Consider the following 21,344-nt stretch of genomic DNA (forward strand, 5'->3'; position numbering starts at 1 on the left):
GGGGACTCTTCAGAGTAGCCTGCATTTATGTAATTTAGAAGACGGAAAACCAATACAGTCAATATCATCAGTTCCAAGGCTTTATTAAAAATCAAAACAAACCAAAACCCAAAAAACCTGTCTCTTCAAAACCCCCAACAGACCGCACCAAACAAAAAAAACACCCTAATTCCCCCACCCCAAAACCCAAGCCCTGTTCCTCTGTGTCTGCCACTTCAGGTGCAGTAAGAAGTTGCTCCGTGTTTTGCAAAAACCTCCAGTGCACAGGGTGGAGTGTGGTTAGACCTGAGGATGGAGAAGATGGCAGTGTGTCAATGCACAGAGGGAGGAGGCAAGAGGTTATTTCAGAGGCGGGGTGTACGCGAGGGTAGCCAGTACTGTTGCCTTTGTTCTCCAGTGAAAATACCTGCTGCCACAATGTGGCTGAAAGCAATAAATTCTCTGGGAAGGATTAATGAGATGTGATAAGGATCTTCTGCTCCACCAGGCCTGTGACACAAATGAGAGAAGCATCAGGGCCAAAGATAAATGTTGGGTGAAGTTGTTTTTTTAGGAGTGGGTTTTGTGGTATTTCTGCAAATATTTAAGATAGGTGAAGTAATAATGAACTGGAAATACATCTAGAATTAGACATGTTATGTCTTCAGTATTATAGTATTTCCATTTGTATCTTACACCTCTGTAGATTCAGTTGTTTCTCAGTTTCTCTTATCTGCTGTTGCATGCTGTGATACTTTTATTTTTCAAGTAACTTTCTTCTACAGTGACATTTTGGACAGTGCTCCCAATGACCTGAGTTAAGCAAAATTTGTCCTATAGCATCTTAAATGAAGAGATTCCTAAAGATTAAATTCATCTTTCATTGTGTATTTCTTTACCTTTCCAACAGGTTGAATGTAATTTTTACAAAATTCGATGAGGTCCAAAAATCTGGAAACATGATCCAGAGTTCAAGTGGTGAGTAGGAGTATTCGCATTTTCTTGTTTTAAGCAGTTTTCAGTTGGTGAGGCGTTCAAATGGATGTGGGCACGGAACAATCATTCTGTTAAGGGAGAAAAGTATGGGTGATCAGAAATATATACATAGGTTTTGCAACACATAAAATTGATGTTCAGTTAACCTGCTCTGTCTTCATAGTAGTATTGGAAGGAGAATGCTCCTTGTCTGAGGCTAGTAGCTTGCTGATTTAAAAAACAAGTGTTTATTACTGCTTTTCTTAAAGATAAGCTTATGAGCTAGAAAGTATTTTTAATTAAGTATCACTCATTTTTTAGTAATAGAGTTTTGAGAGAACTCTTGGTGAGGGAATTAATTTTTCTGCCAACAGCTGGGTAGAGCAGAGATGAAGAACATGGGTTCAGTGCTGTGGGTTCCTATCAAGCCCCCACACTCCGCAAGGCCAAGAGCAGGAGAGGCGATGTCCCCAGTCTTTCCCACCATGCACTCAGAAACCAAGAGAACAGAGGTGTCTCTGCTCTTTCAAATGAGAAAAAATACCTTTTTCACTTCTAGGCACCATTCTTCTTGCCAAATCAATTTTTAAAATACAGTGAACTTTATTCTTGCAGGACCTAATAAAATTGACTTATTTGAAAAGTCTGAAGTTGTATTTTGGATTATTCAGAAATGTGGTGTGGTATTCTCTTGTATGTTTGGGAAGACGAAGACTTAGTGCAGGTTCCTCTGTGGTGGAATGGGTTAAAATTATGCTTTTGCATAATGTATTGGTACATGAGGCTTACAGTGGCAAAAAGGTGCAGTTGAGAAACAAATGTCCTTGTACTTTTTTTTTTTTAAGGGGTGGGGGGGATAAATATTTAATCCCTTAGCAAACATCTTAAGACTTATAACCTCCAGGTGTTCGTTCTGAAATCCTAACTCTAACTGAAACAAGCTTAGTGCTGATCCAGCTTCTCTGCTTTCTATTTGGCTAGGCTAAGGTAGAACTTTTGCTTTGGTAGTAGTGGAACAGAATGGGCTTTCAAAACTAGGAAGTTAATTTGATGCATCACTCCGCTATGTAGATTGTGTGGTCTGGATTTTGAGGAGGCAGACATGTACTCTCTGGTGAGAAGTATTGCTACATGGCCTTTTTTAACCATAGTCGCTTTGGTGGGATGATGACTGTGGGTGGGATTTCTGTTGGGTTTATTCTTTTGGCGGAGAGGGAAGGATTTTTGGAGCTTAATGTACCTCTAGCCAAATTTAAGCTAAGTTTACGGAGGGTTTTTTCCTAGCCTGAATGAAAGTGATCTTGGTAGAAAATGATGTATGTCACAGTGGATTAGAAGAGTATTTAGTCTGAAATATGTGGGGTACATGTAAGAATACACATGAAGAGGAAGAAACTAGAGTTAGTTTATTTTGCGGTGTAAGTTTTAGCTATGCAATCATTTTAGCATTCACACATCCCTGAACAGTACCAGAAACATCACTTGTGAATCCTTGGTTTTTGAGAAGTGGCTCTGGTCTCCAGTCTGAACATTCTAGTGCATGGTGTGATGTAATTCAAGGCTGCTGGCACCATGAAAAACATCAAAAGAAGCAAGATGGGACAATTGGGATGACTTGTTCTGGGTAGGCAATTCTTACTACCATCTCTTTCCAGGAAAGCAAGCCATCTGTTTTAAAATTGCCAAAGAAGGATTCCATAGAAACTTTAAAAAAAAATTTTTAAATACATGCAAGGAAAGCATCTATGCACATTAGATCTTCTAGTTTTATTAGAATTATTTTTTCTTGTAATACCCCTTCCTCTGTCACTGTTTTGGTGAATTTGAAGACTTAATGTTCTTGCAGGTACAATGCCTGAGACCTTACACACACTATCTCATGTCCTTGACTCCATCAACAGGCTTTTTATGCTTCTTGACACAAGTACTCCTGTGTTCCCCAGTCTGCTTAGTATGATCTGCTGATGTTTCACTGTCCTTGCTTGCACTGTGTCTGGATGCAGTCCTTAGAGTGTGTGTGTGTTAGCATTTCTCCTCTGTTGAATATCCTGTGTGGACACAGACCAAAAGTAGCCTGGGGGAAAGGGAGTTGGGGGGAAGTGGAGGAGTATTAAAGGGTCAAAGAGAGCAAGGTGTGGAAAGGTTAGGGTATCCCATTGTTCTGCCAGAAACATTTAATCTTCCCTAACAATAAAAAAAAAAAAGTGTAGTTGCATGAGTTATTTTTAAAGTAGCTCTGATTTGTGAAGCTAATGAGAACATAATTTATTAATATCACTTTTTGTGTGTGTGAGGGGAGGGTTCAGTTCCTTGTAGTCCTATAGGCTGGTTTGTTGCTTCTTCCTTGCCTGCCAAGCACAGCACAAATAACAGCATACATGCTCACCGTATCTACTGTGTCGACAGCTCTGTGCAACTTTCAGCTTATCTTTTTGAGGTTGTGTAAGCCAGTGGAGGACGCTTATCTTCACTCATAGTCACAAGTTTATTATGGCCTAAAAGCAAGCCAAATTTGTCAGGTTATTTGTGTCCCTGACACTTCCTGGAGCTTTTGAACAAAGGTGGCACTTTCAGCTGTTGTCAGAGTCATCAGGAAAGATGATGGTAAATATTGCTCATCCAGATGATCTGCCTTTCTTGGGAAACAGCTGTCTCAGTTTTATTAATCCTCTGGGTCTGGCAGAGTCCAGCATTGATTATGGGGGCGTCTGTCTCTGACTGTACTGCTGCCCCTTTTAAATTATAACACTACTGGCCAAACATAGCACTTCAACCTTACGTGTAACCTAATGTATAACCTTTGTGTTACACTGCCTGGATCAGGTGACTTCAGGCCATGTGGTGCAGTTGTGCCTTGTCTTAAAAAGCTCGCGTTTGTACCTCTCTGTAGCTGCCATGTACTAAGTCCACCTCTGTGCAGGCTGCGTGAGGGTCCCAGAGGTTTTGGGAGGCAGACTGACAAATGTTTATGCAGACTTCAGTCTGTAAGCCCTTGTCAGTATAAAATGGTGCTGTGGAAGGAGGAGAGTTAGTTCGCTTGCATTGGGTTTTCTGTCCTGGGCTGCTGCCTGTACCAGCAGCAGAACAGACCTGGCTGAAAAGTAACATGCTTCACCCTTTGGGGAAGGGCTTCTTGTTGCTCAGAGCTAATGCATGCCTCTGAAATAAAGGTTAACTGAAGTTATATCATGACTTCCCAGCACACTAGCAAAGATCAACTCTAACTCTTTTTAAATGTGATCTTATGGGTGAATATGGTGAATCTCTACTTCTCTGGTGGGTAGCTCAGGTGGGTAACTAAGAGCAAGCTGTTGGCTGAAGTGTCACTTGGAACCTAGTGCTGGCCCAGGAACACTGGAATTGTGCTGTTTACAACAAGACTTGAAAGTGGTTGTCGGACCTGATTTACTGCAGAACATAGCTGAACTCGGCAGGTGGGAAAGTAACTGGCTTCTTAAATGGTGAAATGTGGCAAAAGAACTGGTCAAAGACGAATGATGACTAAAACTGGTCTCTTAGCACCGAGGCTGCTGTTTGGGATAACAGTTTCCTCTACCAGCTCACTGAGGATTCAAGTAAAAGTAAGCAATTGCAGCAGCATTATTTGGGTATCAGGAGTAATTCGGAGATCAGCGAGTATGCTGCAAGTTGTTCATCATTTCTTAACTAATGGTTTGCAAGTCACAAACAAATGGAAATCTTAGTCTGCTAGAAAAGGTGTTTCAAATAACAGGGCATTTTCTGATCCCATAAATCCAATGGATCAACGCTAAGCAGAATGTGATTTTTAAGTCTATGAAAATAATGAATGTGGTTTATATTAACTTTCTGTACCATGGTCCTTTAGTGCTGCTTTGAGTTTATCTTGAATTGCTTGATTTTTTTATTTTTTTTTTTGGCTAGGCTTTGTTTTTATCAGTCAGTAATGCAGGAATCAAATACGTAGTTGGGTGTGGGGGAGGTTTGCAGAGTAGTCTGAGGTGTTTCATTAAGTTGTAGGGAGGTTTTGACACGCCTGAACTATGCTGCTTGTTGCTAGGCTACCACCAGCCTTACAGCTAGAATTGAAGTTAAAATCCGTGTTGGATTTCTCGATGATTCTCAGTGCATCTCTGTTTTGTTATTTGTCATATAATTAGCTTCTTGAAGCAAAAATTATAGTTTTTACTCCTTTGGGCTTTCAGCAAGCTAATTATTTTTGTGTAACTGCTTTTGCTAATTATGCAGATGCCTTATTCTGGGACAAATATATTTTCATCATGCCAGAGCCAATAATTGCCAGCTAGTCAGCTGCTGTATTTGTGTGGCATTGTGCAATGATCCTTAGTTGGATGTGATACAGGGAGAGGCTATTTGACATAAACAGAGACTACAAGAAATTCATGCTGTATGGGTTTCCTTGGTGTTATGTCTGGAAGACCTGACCATAAAGTGTACAGTTTTTTCATGTATCTGAACTGTCTTGATCGGACCTGGATTTCAGAACAGATTAAGAATGAAGTAAGCAAACTACTGAGAGATACAGGCTGATAGGAAATCATGACTCAGACCAAAGCTATTAGTAATCAAAGTATTTCAGTGTTGTGGGTACTTTTTTATGCTCATGATCATTGCAGTATCATAATATGACATTCCTTGATGTAAACCCCCATTTTTTACATAAGTCACAATTTGGGGGAAATGATTCTACATTGGTGCGTGCAGGATTACTGTGGTGGTGAGCCAGTATGGTGGTACCTGTGAGTAGAGAGGGGATTGAACTTCCTCGTCTATGTTGAATTTTGACTTTACTTGGGAGAGCAAGATTTAGGGATAGTGGAGGTGGCAGTGGTCTTGGGCTGCAATGAAATCAAAGCAGATCTTAAAGCCAGAAGTCTGGAGCTGAGATCTCCCTCACAGATACTTGCACTGAGTAAGGCGAGGAGAGGATGCAATTTCAGTAGTTGCCTATGTAAGTTCTAAGAGTAAGCAAGTTAATCAAAACAATGCTAAAATAGCAGGTGTGATAATTCTAGTTACTGAAAACCTATGAAGGAGCAGTGTTATTCTCGAGTAGAACTACTTCTGTATTTGAAATATTATTTGAGGTAAATGTGCTATTTGCTGTATGAATTCTCTTTATGAAGTTGAAAACTTGAGGCAATTAGATGGAAACCAGAACTATTCTGGATTCCTGTGTTTTGCTGGTAATAAAGCTGAGTCACTGAACACTATTTTGATATTTATTATAAGGAGGACAAATCACCCACATTTTCGAAGCAATTCCATGCATCTGTGGGTGTGGTATTGCTTGTTTGTCAACACGCATCCAAGCAGCAGAATTACAGACTGGAAGGAGGGGTGGCTGTCTGTGTTAAGACAGATTGATTTAGAAGCAGCGGACATAACTCCTTGTGCAATTCAATTTCTGTTATGGCTTGTTCTGTATGAATACTCTTTTAGAGTGGAAATAAAAAATTAAATGGAAAATTAATTTCATTGACTCAGTGTTCCTATGGCATGAAAAAAAGCAAGGAAATACTTTCACTTGCACAGGGGCAGAGAGAGCAGTAATGGCCGAGTGATATTTGAATGAGTGCTATTAGCTCATAGCACAGCCTTGTGGAAGGTATAAATGGACAAGATGAGCTCTGTGCCCTTTGTATTACACAACTTTGTAAATTAAATAAGCACGTTATTGCCTCCTGGGTTTTAGACTCTCAAATTCAGAAGGGAGGGATGCGAGCAAGTGGGCATAGGAGGATGCATGGGGCTCAGCTGAAAGCAGGCTTTTATTTTGGAGGAGAGGTGGCAATCGCTGCCTGCTAGGTCACACTGAGTGAGGGTGGAGAGTTTGCTGGTGGCAAAGTTGCTGAGAGATGTACTGTAGGGCTGCTCCTGGAGCACAGAGCTGTTCCCCAGCATCTCACTGGCACTGCAGATAATGACTACAGGGAAAGGTAGGTGCTAATGAATGTGCCACGGGGGGATGGATGGGTTTATTTGTTAGTGTCTGAATATGTGCCTGTCAAATTTTCTTTTTAATGGTGTGAAGAGATTGAAACAATCTTGCAGTAATAGTGGAACTTTAAAAAATAGCTGTAAGCATCTGTAGCCTGGCGTCATCGAACCCAGTTTAAGCTTTCATAAAATATGATAAATGATCTCTTTGGCAGGGCAAAGAAAAAGGATGTGCGTATATATACGGGAACAGAACAGGTTGTGAGAGGTGAAGGACAGGTATTTTCAGATGCCCTTCCTGGTCTGTGATGTTTTTGAGTGATCCCTGAGGCTTTCATTTCTTAACTGTTCCCTTTTGCAGCATCAACTGGGAAGATTATTTAAATTGGTTATAAGTACTTTTGAATTAGTATTGAATCATAGTTCCAAGAATGTGCCAAATGGAGACATTGCTGGCTTTTCTGCATTTTTTTGTTTCAACTGCATTTCTGTAACGCATATGGTATCTGCAGAAGTCGGAGGGGGCTGGAGGGGACTAGGTGAAATAGAAAGGCAGAGGAACTCCGTGTCTATTTACCTGTGGAGAGCTAATTTACAGCATGAATGCATGTATTGCATTTATTTTTGGTACATCAGAAGCCTGTGCTTTTCTTCTTAGCATTTGGAGGAAGTAATTTCTGTTAGGCATCTTTGCAAAAGCCATATCTTTTTTCTTCCCTCTCTTCTCTCTGTTCAGTGTACCTGTTGTCCTGTTGAAATCCTTATTACACTGTGGATGTAGCAGACTAAATTTAGGAAGTGTGAGATTTTTGGTATGAGTTGTACAGACTTTGGTTTTGTATTTTTTTTTTTTTTTTTTTATCTTGTCTGTCTCAAAGTGCAAGTTAATTTGCAGCTTTTTTTTTTTTTGGTAATGGAATAGACAGTGGAAATTACCTGGGCAAATTGGATGCTGTGGAGCTGATACAATGTGCCATGTTTATGGGCAGTTCTTCATTTTAGGGGCTTGGGTCCTTTTGGAATATTATGGTTTCACAAGGGCATTTATTACACATAATTTCAGACCAGGCAGGGGATGTGTGTGTGGTATTACTTGTGAACAGCAAGTAAATGCCTCCCAACTCCAGGAGCAAACCACCAAAATCTATCTAGGTTGGTTCTCCTTTTCATCGTGTACTGCATCACCTGTCAATGGACAGTGTCACCTTCTACAGCTGAGATAGCCTTTCACTCTGCCTGCTCCTTTCCCAGTCAAAAGAGTAGTTCTTAAATTATTTTTCCAGAGTTGGAATTGTATTGGATAATTAATGCACTTAACTGCTTTTTAAAGAAAACAAGCACATATTTGTTGTTAATGAAGCATGATGATTTCATCATGCTGTGAACTTCTCAGCTTTGAAAGATTGGCTGGTGGAATGAAGAGCCTGGAGCCATAGTCCAGCTAGTCTTATCTGCTGGGAAATGTCTGACCTCCAGGTCACCATTGGTTGTCTGAATTGTGGTACTAGCAAATGTCAGAAGAAAAGTGTGTACGTTGTTAGTGCTATTGCGTCTTCTGGATTGAATCTGAAGTATCTTGATCCAAAGATTCCCTTGCAATGAAGCAGTATACCAGAGTTACTTTGGTTATTTGTGTATCATCACTTCCCTAACCCCTGATGGTTTTTTATGAACACAGAAATGCTGTTTTGGCAAAGCTTTAGTGTAACCAAGCGAACCACTCTTACCGCTGCATTTCATGATATTTCCAACAGACATGCATGAAATGTAGGCTAGAGGAGTGGCAGCTAAATGGTGAGATGGTGCTGTTTAGTGTGGACCTCATGAGCAAAAGATCAACATGCACAATTCCATTAACACTACTGGAGGTTAAATGCATAAATAGCCTGTATTTCTGGAGATAAGCGTCTTTATGCAGGGCCTGTTCTCTTCCTCTTTGGTAAAAGTACCGTGTGAATCTGAGGGACCTCAATGGTTATCTTAGAGAACATGTTGCAAGGATGAATCTGGAGTGCAGTGTCCATAAAAAAAAATTTGGAATGAATCAGAAAAGATCCTACACCCTTCCCATGCAGACTGCAGTAATGTCTGGTAAAGCTGTGGAGGTGATCACATTTCAGTAATGCATAGTAGCGTTGCTATTTCTCTATTGTAGTTTTGTCCTCCAGTTTCTTGTGTGTCTTTTGGTGTCAGGTTGTTTTCACCTGTAGAATAAAGCCTCAGAGCTGTAGTGGTGGTTGTCTTTATCTCGACCAGTTTCCTCGTATCTTCTGTGCTTCTTTGCCCAGCTGGCTCTCCATTGTAGATCTTCTGTTAGAAAGACTTCAGGGGTCAAGGCTGGAGCAATCTTAACTCCGACAACTTCACAGGAAAGGACTAACTCTAAATCTCATGGTTTTGATGTTAGCTTTGTCATTCATTATACACAGCATCTTCCAGGGGCAGATTTGTCAGTAAGATGGTCATATGCATGTATATGCACCACGTATCAATCATTCTGAATGCAGCAGTGATTTTTAAGTCAGTTGTTTTAATTCAGTTCTCTGAGAGACAGGAGTACAAATTACTCAAATATCCTAAAGGAAGGCTTGCACTCTAAGGACAGCCTGTTGTATATAAAGTATTCCATGCTTATATATTCTGCAGATTTGTGAAGCTTATTTGACATTTGTTCATGTATGTCACACACTCAGGCTTCAGCACTTGTGGAAGCCCAGTGAAGTATGTCAGCACAAGTGAAGGTGTCACATGCTTTCTGCTGCTGTGGAAAGAATTACAAAAGTGTGCTTGACATAAGAGACTTTGCCTGAGGCTTGCAAATAGCTCAGGCTCCACAAAAAGTGGTGAAGGGGTGGCGGGCAACTTCCTTCTCCCTTTTTGTATGTTGGCTGGGTGCTGGGTTCTTGAGACTAGTCTCCTGATACCTCTTCTAAGTGAATGCTCTGGCCTATTTCTATATAGAATCACTGTCCCAGTTAGAATTAAATTGCTGTCTTTAATCAGCAGCCTCAGCAAAGGCTCAAGACTGCTGGGGGGGGGGGGGGGGGGGGGGGAAATTAAATTTCTTGCACCTCTTGTGGAGCACTTTGAACTGCTGTGCTGCTGCTCATTTATTCAATGAGATCTGTTTTCAGGTTGAGCATGTAACAAGTGGACTGAGTTTAGCTGCTGTAATTAGCAGCCTCTGAGGACAGCAGTCCCTCTAAGGGAATGGGTGAACTACAAGATAAGCTTCTATGGGCAATAAAAGTACATGAAATGTGTTTCTCCTGCTGGTGACAAAGAGCATCCCTGCCCTTGCAGAACAGGGTGTGTATAGTGTTAACCACAGTAGCTGCAGCTTCTATAAGCCTGAGATTTTATTCAGGTATCTAGACTGAAGAGCACCTGGGTGGTTTCTAGAGAACCTAAGAGCAAATGCTTGCAGGCTTGAAGGCCTTCTCAAACATAGTCACTTTTCATATTGAAATCATTGTCCTTAGGCTGGATGAGATTAGGCTACCAAGTCCACTTATGAGAAAGACATACTAATACAGATGGTGTATGCAGTTTTAACATACAATGATAGAACAATAACTGCAGTTACAGCCATATGAGTTGAGGGCATGAAAAGGACCTTTCTTCTAAACACAGGAGTGGATAAATGCTGATTTGTTACTCCATTGGGAAGTACAGTTAATGCATTGTCTGTACTTTCCCTCATCTGGCATTACATTGCCCTCCTCCTTCATTATGTTTGGCTGAAGTATTTTGTTGGTATCTCAAATATAGTGATGTGAAATAGAACAAAACCAAGCTATACTAAATGCATCCTATTTTTGTAGTATTAACAGAGCAAACACTGTATGACTGGGTTTCCTCTGCCTGCTGAAGGAATTAATTCTGCCCTGCTGCTCTGTCAAAGGAATCCTTTTGTTGCATTGTGCAAAGCAGTCTGAGTCTCTTTCTTGTTTATTCCCCTGAAGCCCAAAACTGCAGACAGCCCTTGAATAATCCTGGCTTGGTCTACACCCTATGTGTAGCCTGCATGGAGCTCACTGCAGCCAAATCTTCACAAAGAAAACTGCGAATGGCCGCTTTTTTGCAATTGGCCTTGAGACAAGCCAGGTGAATTTTAGTACAAACAATGAATGCACTATAGAAGAAGAGGTAAATACCTTCATTCACTTTACAGTGTCACTTTTCTCAAGAATGGCAAAATCTGTAGCAACTATACCTCCAGACCTGCTCCTTTTCCTGTGGCAGACCTGTCCTGCCTTCCTGCAGAGCTTGTCAGGGCACTACAGAAGTCCTTTAGATGCTTGACATGGAAGTTTCTGGTACTAGATGCAAATACTAATGTCCAGTGAATATGAAGCATATCTGGACTTCAGTCATTGGAGACCAGGATGCATTGTGGCTTGATCAGAGAGTAGGAAACATAGGAAAAGAGTAGATAGGAAAGATAGGAAAGAGAAAGATAGGGAAAGATAGGAAAGCGTAGGAAAGCAGAGGTAGGAAAGATAAATTGACGACTTTTTTTTTTTTTTTAAATTCCAAATCTGCTCCCTTTGTTGGACTCTTTTTCTAATGATTTCACAGGAAATGAACAGGACCCTTTGTTAACTGCTGGCTGACTATGTTTTAATAGCCTTGTATGGCTGTTGTAGTTATGACTGCTCCTAGTCTTTCAGAGGGAAGAGGGAAATAAAAGGCTTATATATGAAACAGTATTGGTACTGCTTCTTGCAGTGTTTTCTGTACGCAATTGTGCTGCTTCCACCCAATGTAATGGGACTGTTCCCTTTGGGTGGGGGGTGGCTAGAAGAAAGGTGCGTACATCTTTAAGAAATCATACATGTCTTCCACGTACGTATCTCCTGAGTAATGGGACTCCTGTATAGTGGAGCTCCTAATGAGAGCTGACATTTCTAATTAGGCCTGCTTTGTGAAGAATAGGTCTAACTTTGTTCTCGATCATTTATATTTTTCCCACTGATGCCCCTAGCTCTTACTTCGGAGCAGGAGGGAGCCGGGGCAGTCCTGGAGCCAGCCATGGAGGGACAAGGATGGGCATGCTTCTTTGCTGCTGCAGCTCTGCCAGTGCACTTCAGCTTTGATATACACTCCTGCTGTTTGAGCTCTCTTCTGAGCAGGAGCTGAATCTGCAGAGACTTCTAATCACATAGAGCTTCTGTGATGTGGAGAGACAGTCGCGCTCCTTTTCACTGGAGACTTAAATAAGATCTGATCCCAAGCTTCCACAGGCAAAATGTTTATGCACCAGCACACTGAAACTTATTCTCCTCCCCATCCCCCTTAAGAAGCTACATATTTGTCTCAGTGTTTTCCTCGGATGTGTGTGTGTGAGATATGCTGGATCTTGGCTTACTCCAGTGGACTTTCTTCAAGGATCCAAGTCTGGGCTGGGTCTTGTGTATGCCTATTGTGATCCTTGCTTACTACTCCCCTCCATGTTGTTCCTTGAAGCCTATATATTATCATGGGCTCGAAAACAGTCTTGTCCCTGTTTTTGTCCAAACTATTTCTCATTTACAGCAGGATAGTATAAGCAGCTTTGTGTACTCTGTTGCCTGAGAGACGTGGTAGGGTACTGGAGCACTAGAGGTTTTGTAACGCAGGTGAACTGTGTGAGGTACTGTGGAGTCACTTGAGATAAACATGAAGCCTTTATTTTGTCTAGCTAGTCAACATTAAAAGTAGGATTAAAAGCTTAGTATTTTGGTTGCAACTCTTTTTTTGGTAAAGATGATTGCTTGACAGCTGTGGGGAGCAATGTCTTTTGTATAAACCAGGCAGGACGCTCCATCAGCTACAGCGGGACATTCCCTTCTGGGCCTCCAGTATGCTTGTGAGGAAACGGTTTGGTCCTTTCCACCGGCTTCCTCCCAGTAAGGCTGGATCACAGAGCTGTCCAAGCCAGTACAATTTATGTGCCTTACAAAATAAAATGCTCTATACTGCCAGTTTGAGCAATGTTTGATTGTGCTCTGCAACCTTGACCAGTGATGACCCTACTAGCTGTTTTTGGAAGCAGGTGATTCCTGCTGTCATGTGACATGGAACCGATTTCTATAAAACAACATACAGTACAAACACCAGTAGAAGCCTGTGATGAGTAGTCTTTTAATTTTTGGGGTAGAGTCTTGACTATTCTGTACCTGTGATGTATAAACTGCTAATTCTAGAAAACCTCAGAATTGGAAATAAGACCTTTTGCAGCAAAAGATTTTCAGTTTGTTTTATGTGAGTTCAAGTAGTTAATGTACTACAGGGACTGACGGGGTGACCGTATGCTCTCTTCTTCCGTGAACTGGCAGTTTTTTCACTTTGAGGATGACAAGTGAAACACTGGAACAGGTTGCCCAGAGGATCTCCATCCATGGAGACTTTTAAAGCGTGTCTGGATGAGGCCCTGAGCAATACAGCTTTGTTAGCCCTGCTTTCCGAAAGAGGTTGGATCACTTGATGACCAGACCTACCTTCCAAACTAAATTATTCTGTGATTTTGTTTTTTTCCTGTGATAGGAGACAGTAGTTAGCTAAGATCTCCAAATTAACAAAATGTTTTTTGTGTATTTCTTTGTTTTCCCTTATGACTTCTATAGCTGTACATGTTAGTAAACTAAAGACAAAGATTGTCATTTGGGATGGTGCATTTGTCTGTCACTGAACACGTCATCAAAAGTGATAACAGGGCTAAAGGCAGAAGAAAATGTGACCTCAGATAGCAACACAACCTGGTGTTGGCATGATACAGCTGCAAGCCACAACAGAAGCACCTCTGTTAGTGGCAGCGTGTACACCCTCTGCTGATTTGATGTTATGCTAGAATCTGAGAATACTTTATTCTAGTTTTATTGGTCTGTCATAAGTGTGACTGTCAAGTTACATAAGGGCATAGTTAGTGAAGAATGAATATGCAGATTGTTCTGATTTTAATAGTAAGACTTAAAGCTTGATATTTAAATGTGGATATATTCTAATTGTTTCTCCGAGGAGCAGCTTGCTACAAATCAGTAGGTGAGACTATTTTGTTCCATTTCATCTTCATGCCGTTCTTCAAAATAGTCTTTTTAGAAGCCTTCTGAGACTTTGCATGTAATGGTAAGCTTTATTTTGCTGGCTGAGCTCTGTGTTCCAGTTTCCCATATAGAAAAAGTTAATGTTTCCTTTAGCTTATGATGCTTGAATGTTTATGGTGGGTTTTGGTTTTTTTTTTGTGTTTTTTTTTTGTGGCATAGTAAAGGTTTTGACCTCTTTCGTCATGGTATTTGCAAAAGAAAGCTAAGTAAGCTTGTTTAAATGTAATCTAGGTGACTAAGACCCACCCCATCCAAAAAATCTACCCATGTTCCAGGCAGTAATAATCAATGGTTCTTTCTGTCAGTGGGAGGGGGTTTCCAGATGCTAGCAGGAATTAGTAGGGTTCTGGTTGTAATGTTTAAAAAACAAACACAGAACTACTACAAAACAAAGAGGGAATGGAAGTTTTATGGCCCATCTCCTCTGTTCTGCTTTCCAGTCAAGGCTTCATCAATTCAGTCTGCAGGTTGTGAAGTGGGTGGATTAGTAAAGACCCATGAAACTTTGCATGGGAAAGAAGGCAAGGCAAACAGTTCAAAATGACACAAACTGGGGGATTGACTTCTTATGAATGCCAGTATGTAAAAGTGGCATTGAAACTCATATTTCCCAGTAAAAATAACTGATCTTACTTGCTTTCAATCTCTGGAGCAAAGCTGAAAGAAAATCTGTAGTTGTCTGTCATGTGCTGTGCTTCATGTGTGCCAGTTCCTCTGCTAATTCTTCTTTAAGTGAAGGCAAGCACAGATGGTTGTTGAAGAGAATGAGATGATTTGGCAGCATGCTGATGTGTTTGCAGGAGTGAGACTTGGACAGGCTTGAAGCTGCTTTGTTGTCATTGCTTTTAGTTCAAAATTTTTATTTAGAAAGTTGAAATTCTTCAGTCTTGTCCCTTTTTTTAGTTTATGGTAGGATTCATTTATGGAGGCTTTTTTTCATTCGAGTAAGGTGCTTGTTTGCATTTCAGTCATTTATTGTTAAGAATCCATCCTTCTTGTGAAGTGTGGAGTATAAACAAGAATGGGACATGCATGGAGAAGTTTAAATGTAGGACATGCCTTAATTCCATAAAAGACTTAACAATTCCTCTCTCCATGATGACATGAGATAAAGGTTTCCTCATGCCTTCATAGACCTGTTCCTTTAAACTAAATAATGTCAAGAGGGGGCCCTCACCAGAGGGGCACTGTGAGTGTAATTTCATCTTTTTAGCTCAGCTGAGTTAGCTTAGCTGGGCTGTAAGACCCCAGGTGCTGGTTAATATGCAGGTTAATGGTCAAATCTTGCTTCCTCGGCCTGCTTGTGGCTCTTAAGCATGGATTCAGTATTTGGCAACATCTAGGGAACTGGTGGGCTGTGCACAGTATGTGGTGAACCAGGATGCTGGTCACTGATTGCTTCAGGCTGCTGCAACATTACAAGCAGTAAATACCCCTTGTATAACTGAGACATTCAGTTCCAGTCTGGACAAAATAATTATTGCTACTGGAAATAAAGCACCCTGTATGGAGGCGGTTCAGCTGACTCAAGTGACCTAAGTTGGTTGATTTGTGATGAACCAGGCTGATCCTGCTCTTGTGTTCTGGGAGGTCCCAAAACTTTTTCTCTGAATGGGCTGATGGCTGGTAAAGAGGTGGCCAAATATGAAGGATAATTATCTTTAGACAGAAATATTTTACTTCTGGGGTACCTGCAAGTATACGAGACTTCAGTGCTCATGCTTGTGAAAGGAACCAAGCAGTCCAGCAAGAACCCTCAGGCTGTAACTGGTACTTACCTTCTTCAGAAATCCCAAAGGTTTATCTACACAGTGAGCTTTGAATTTGGGTTTAGGGGTTTGATAAGACATTATTTTCCTACAAATTTTATTCCTGTTTCTCCTGGGTTTTGACTGCTTCTGTATGCAGGGTGCTGCTAACTGGTGTTGCTGGGTGTGGGGATCTGCATAGGTGATGCTGCAAAAAATTGGCACTTGAAAAATTTTTCCTGTGTTGGGTAAACTCTGTTTCAGGCAAGTAGAAAAATCCATGTAAGTTTTAAAGTTTATGAGCTTAAACTTTAGGGTGAATTGTATATTCTAGAACTGAAATAAAATAGGAACCGTTCATCTTAACATGTATGATTTTCTTTACTGTTTGACGCAGTGTTTAACAAAGCAGAAGTACAGTGGTGTAACGGAGTCTGTGGTTCTCTCTGGAAACTTGTGCTTGCAGCATGAAAAGAGGCAGCTTGTTTGTTTCTAGGAGCTGTCATTATATTACTATGCTTTACAACTTGCAATTTAGGAATAAAGTGTAAATGTCGTGTATGAAAGGAAGTAGCAGTCTATAGGGTAGACAGACCAGTGCAAGGGGGAAGAAGCTGCTTTCTAATTTGTCCATTTAAATTATCAATACAGTGATATTTCAGGGTCACAGATGTATAAAATGGCTGTGCCAGCCAGACTTGCCATAGGCAGAGGAGAGACTTTGAGTTGTTTAGAAAATGATTCCTTATGTTAAGGGAGTGTTGTTTTCTTTTTATTTTTGATTTGTTGACTCCTTTCAAGTTGTGCATAGAGGCAAGTGTGCCAGTGTGAAACCAGACATCTTTATAGACGGAAATTAGTTGTGGCTAACCTGTGAGAGTGGGATGGAAGTTTTCTTTGCATTTGCATCGATTTGAGATTCGTTGTGGTTGTTCAGATCTGTGGTGCTTAGTTTCATAAATGACAACATTTGCTGTTGATGTTGCCTGAGTTAATGATTTCTGTGTCTCTTCTGAATGAGGAAGGGTGGTAGGACAGCAGCAGTGCTCATCACCTTGTCTGAATCTTGTTCTACATCAGCTACTCTTAAGTTGGCAGAACGACCTGTTAGAAGATGTGACTGCTAAGGAAAGATTTTGATTTTTTCCCGATCCCAGGAGTGTGAAAATGGCTAAGGCAGGCTTTCTCTGCAATTTCTGCATGGCAACCTCTTTGTATTTTGATGTCTCCAATTACATTTAGGTCGGTATTTGTTTTGTGAAGTCTGTGGTGGCTATATCCAGAGTAAGACGTTTAACTGGGTTGTGATTGATGTTTGTATTCTTTGTGGTAAATGTGAATGATTCTGCTTGGCTTAACTGTCTTTAGGGCTAAGTTAAATTATATTACCTTGCATTTGCTGTAGCGTAAAAGCAGCATGGGGGCTGTTACTGTGACTCAGCTGGTGTCTTAGAACTTGTTAAGCAGCAGTAATTTGATCGAGAGTCTGAGTCCTGAGGCAAATTCATTTTTTACTTGACAGACTTTGCCCTTGAACCCGAGGAGATCTTTTGCCTGCCTGTAAATGTTTATTCACAGCTTCACCACCTATTACCAAGTTCTGAACTTCGATTTAAACCAAGTGAATAAGCTTAAAATTAGCCTACCCTTAGCCCTTTTGTTTAGCTCTTTTTGCAGGTAAGGTGGTCTTGGGGTTAGAGTCAAGAGGTGTAGGAGATATATTAGAGGGACTGCTAGAATTCAGAACAGATGAGTAGAGATTTTACTGGTCTGTCACACTGCACTTTTCCACTTCTGATTTCCTCAGTGATCCTGGCTGATCTTTTGAGTAAGTAGCTTTATGTGAGGAGACTGATTTATTTAATCATTCTTTCATGGATGTAACAGCTGTGGAAGGCTTTTACTGTGCACACAATATATGGGAGGAAGACAAGATGGTTACTGAAAAATGACCAGTCATGGCATCAGAGTCAGTAGCTGAGTCCCATTAGGGACCAGCTTTTAGTCATGGCAGAAAATTTTGAATGGCTGGGTGGCAGCCTTAGTTTTACCCATGTGCAGACCTGAAGATGGTTGGAAAAGGATGCTGAGCCGCAGGGAGAAAGTGAATAGCACCACTGATGAAAGCCAAATAAGAATGGGTTAGGCAGGATTATTTTAAACAGACTTACTAGAACACAAGTACTTACATTCCTTTAACTGTCCTTTCTCTTTTAAGAGAAAGGGAGAAATACCTTTGTGCTTTTATTTATATTGTAAGCTCATAGGGAAAGATGTATTTTTTTTTTCTTTGTAGCACATTAGAGTCCCTGCTTTGCTTGTTCAGGGTTTAACATTGCCTCTGATACATATGAATGTCATATTTAGTAATCTAAAGTCATTAATGACAAAAGGAGTGAAAGTTTCAGCAGTGTCTTGACTCTGCCTTTGTATCCCTCCTCCCTGAACATGGCTGCTGTATTTGCTGTAACTAGTAATGGTGTTTGTTTATGAAGAAGGAATGTGGATGAAGTTGCTCAGATCTGTTGTTTTGAAGGAGTTGTGTATGTAGGGTGGAAACAAGCTTTGGGAAAACAGAAGTCGTGCTGACTGTTAATATTTTATAAGCTGTGGCACATTTTGGGCTTTGGAGCCTTTGAGCATTTTGGAGCCTTGAGGCAATGGTTTGCCTAAAATGCAGCTTTTCAGTAGGCAAAGAAGGTCCGAGAGGTGTGTCTCAGGAATTGGAGCTTTTCGTTTGTAGATCTGGAATTCAGACTGTGCTTTTATTTGAAGCCATATTAAATATGAACTAGATTCTTTTAGATTGTTATCCAGCCACATGGAAATCATACACTGTACCAAAGTGTCAGTTGAGCAGGCTTAGCGTATTAAACCCTCTCCATTCTAATTTGAAACTGCATTGAAGGGAAGCTGAGATACTAGTATCTACAAATAATTGGGTCAAGTCCTGTATGCTCCTGCATTCACCTCCATTCTCAATGTAGAGAGGTGGAGGCAGAATTTAGCCTAGTGTGATAGTGATTAAATAAAGGAAATCTTATACTCTGATACATCTTCTGGCATCTGCCCTGATTCTGAATTTTCTGCGTGACCTGGAGTCAGCCACTTCATGCGTATTTTGCCTGTTTCCTCTGTGTCAACAAAAGAGCCCCAAACTAATCTATCTCGGTCATACACAAAGAAAGCTGTGCATAGTGTTATTTGAAGTAATCGTTACTGAAAACCCATTTTAAAAGTTAGCGAGCAAGCATTTTTTTCACTAAAACATCTCTTGCTGCTCTGAGGTTGTGTCGTTAGAGTCAAAACTTTCCATAAGCTGTTACCTACTTCTGTTTTTCTGTTACCTACTTCTGGGGTGGGTTGGTTTGGTTTTTGTTTTGTTTTGTTGTTTTTTTTTTTTTGTTTCTTTTTCCTTGTGTTTTTTATTTATTTGAAGCAAAAGCAAACAGTTTCAAAGTGACCACTGAAGTCACTGATCTTGAGTGTGATTTCAGTGCTTCTTCTACAGTGAGCTTGGGAAATGTAAAATGCTAGCTCTTCAGTTACTGGGATTTTATCCCTATTGTCTCAAAAGAGAATAAACAAAGTGTTTTTGATTATCGGCAAATCATTGCTTCTTTCTGCTCATATCTACCAAAATGAGTGTGATGTGGGAATAGATATTTCTCACCAACTCTAATGGGTTGCTGATCTAAGCTCTGGTTATAGTTGACTATGCTTACATAGACATTATGAAAGCTGGCACTGTCTGCTGACTTTGTCATTGGCGTAATGTTGCAGAATTATGGTTTGTAAGATCCTGTGTGCACTCAGCTTATCAAAGCTAGGCTCTGCTTGCTCACATAGAGTTGAATTGAGGAGGTGGTGGGGCAGACTCCTCTGAGTGCTTGTTTACTTAGGAGTGGGCAGAAACTTTAGCTTTTTTAGTACATCAAGAGAGTGCAAATGCACCCAGTCACTACTGCAAAAATACTGCAGAGCAAAAGTCAGCATCAAGTATCCCTTTTCCTTGCTAACAGCTGCAGTGGTTGCTCTGGAGAGCATAGATCCAACTCTTTAACCTTGTAGCAGTTGTCCCAGGAGTTCCTGAAATTATTGCCTGGCATGTTTTCTGTCAGAAGTGTCTCAAACCACTTTCTGGTAACCATATGTAGAGCGTGGCCGTGGTCATAAAATTGAACTTTGAATTATTTTTAAATAAACATAATTTGTCTGTACACTTTGCTTGTATGTGTGCCTTCACTGTCTGTAGCAATATGCATCTTTTTGAAGATGAAGCATTTATTTATGGTGCAAATTCCTGGTCGTCGTACTGTTCATACTTGTGGTAGTAGCTTATAATCTTTCTCAAGATGCACGTAGGCTGTGGAGTCACTGCCCATTGCTCCCTAGTTTCCCTTTCATGATTGTTCTTTTGTCTCAGCCACCTGCAGTTTTAGACACTGTTATCTCATGGTTATTGCCCCATGGAATGTTTCACAGTATTTCAAATAGTTATCTAATTAAAGTAAATTAAGCATCAGGCCAGGCATTCTGGGTGGGAGTCATTGATGCGTAGTGTATGTAACACCAGACAGTTTTTGCAGCGGTAGTACCTGTGTTCTTGTATTTGCTTTTAACCAGGCAGTTGAACGCCTTTGGACAGAAGCCCTGGCTCCTATTTTCTGTGGCTGTATAGGAGACATAGGCTGACACCCTTGTTTTTTCCTTCAGTATTCAGGAATAACTGCATATGTTGTGTTTCTTGGCTTGGAGGGGGATGCTTGGGTTACTGAATCTGGATTCAGTTTAGGATTTCAAAGCGTCTCATAGGAGGGTTATCCTCTGGCAAACGCAAAACACTGGGCAACATGTTGCCCCTATTATGATTGTAAATACACCTAAATGAAGGTTTCAGACAGGCCTGGTGCTACAGCTTCCCTAGATCCCTCCAAACACATCTTACTAGCTTAACTTCACCGACCCAGCTTCCCCGAGATCTGTCCTGAAAGGAAACAAGGCTGCAGTTTGGCATTTTTATCTCCTTGTAGGTACTTACAGGGAGCTTTCTGATGCAGGAGTTATCTGCAGTAGCAGGCTTTGCACTGGGAAGGATGTTTTGTGGTGTCTGGAAGTGGGATCTCCTGTAGCATTTCTGCCCTGTAAATGAGCTGTGTGCAACTTGAAGCAGTAAATGCTTTTGGTTGTTTTGTAACAATGCTTTCTCCTAAAAATGTCAGGATGCTCTTTCCTTCCTCATACAGCTCTGCATGCTAGCTGTCCATGCGTTATACCTTGGTGTATTTACATGAGTAGGAAATGAGCTGCCCTTCAGGATGCAGTAAGTGATAGCAATATAGAATGCAATTTCCTGTTGCTGACAGCAGTGTGTGTTAGGGCAGTCAGCATCTAAGTGAGCTACACTTGTGATAATTACCTGAGTAGGCAGAGGGATTTGTCCAGGGAATGCCAGCTGGGAGTGTAGGCTGGAGAAGTCTCTTCCTATGATGTCATGGCAACAGATGGTGCTAATAGCTGGAAACCTAAACCTGGTCTGTGGGGCTGGAGGTACCTGTTCCATCTGCACACAGCGCTCCTGTCTTTTGCGTGTAAAAAGCATCCGTCCATTTAAGGG

General features: G+C 40.9%; 1 protein-coding gene across 4 annotated transcripts in view; it reads left to right on the plus strand.

Annotated features, from left to right (window-relative positions):
- CLASP1 (cytoplasmic linker associated protein 1) overlaps positions 1–21,344 on the plus strand; it is a 177,375-nt gene that overhangs the window by 51,116 nt on the left and 104,915 nt on the right. For all 4 annotated transcript variants that reach the window (XM_062607121.1, XM_062607122.1, XM_062607123.1 and 1 more), the window contains exon 8: positions 890–957. In XM_062607121.1, the coding sequence (XP_062463105.1) occupies positions 890–957 (68 nt within the window). The remainder of the gene's footprint in view (positions 1–889; positions 958–21,344) is intronic.

This window comes from Pezoporus occidentalis, unplaced genomic scaffold (assembly GCF_034315485.1).
Source record: "Pezoporus occidentalis ecotype Australia unplaced genomic scaffold, CSIRO_AGI_Poc_V1 ctg12, whole genome shotgun sequence".
Lineage (NCBI taxonomy): Eukaryota > Metazoa > Chordata > Aves > Psittaciformes > Psittacidae > Pezoporus > Pezoporus occidentalis.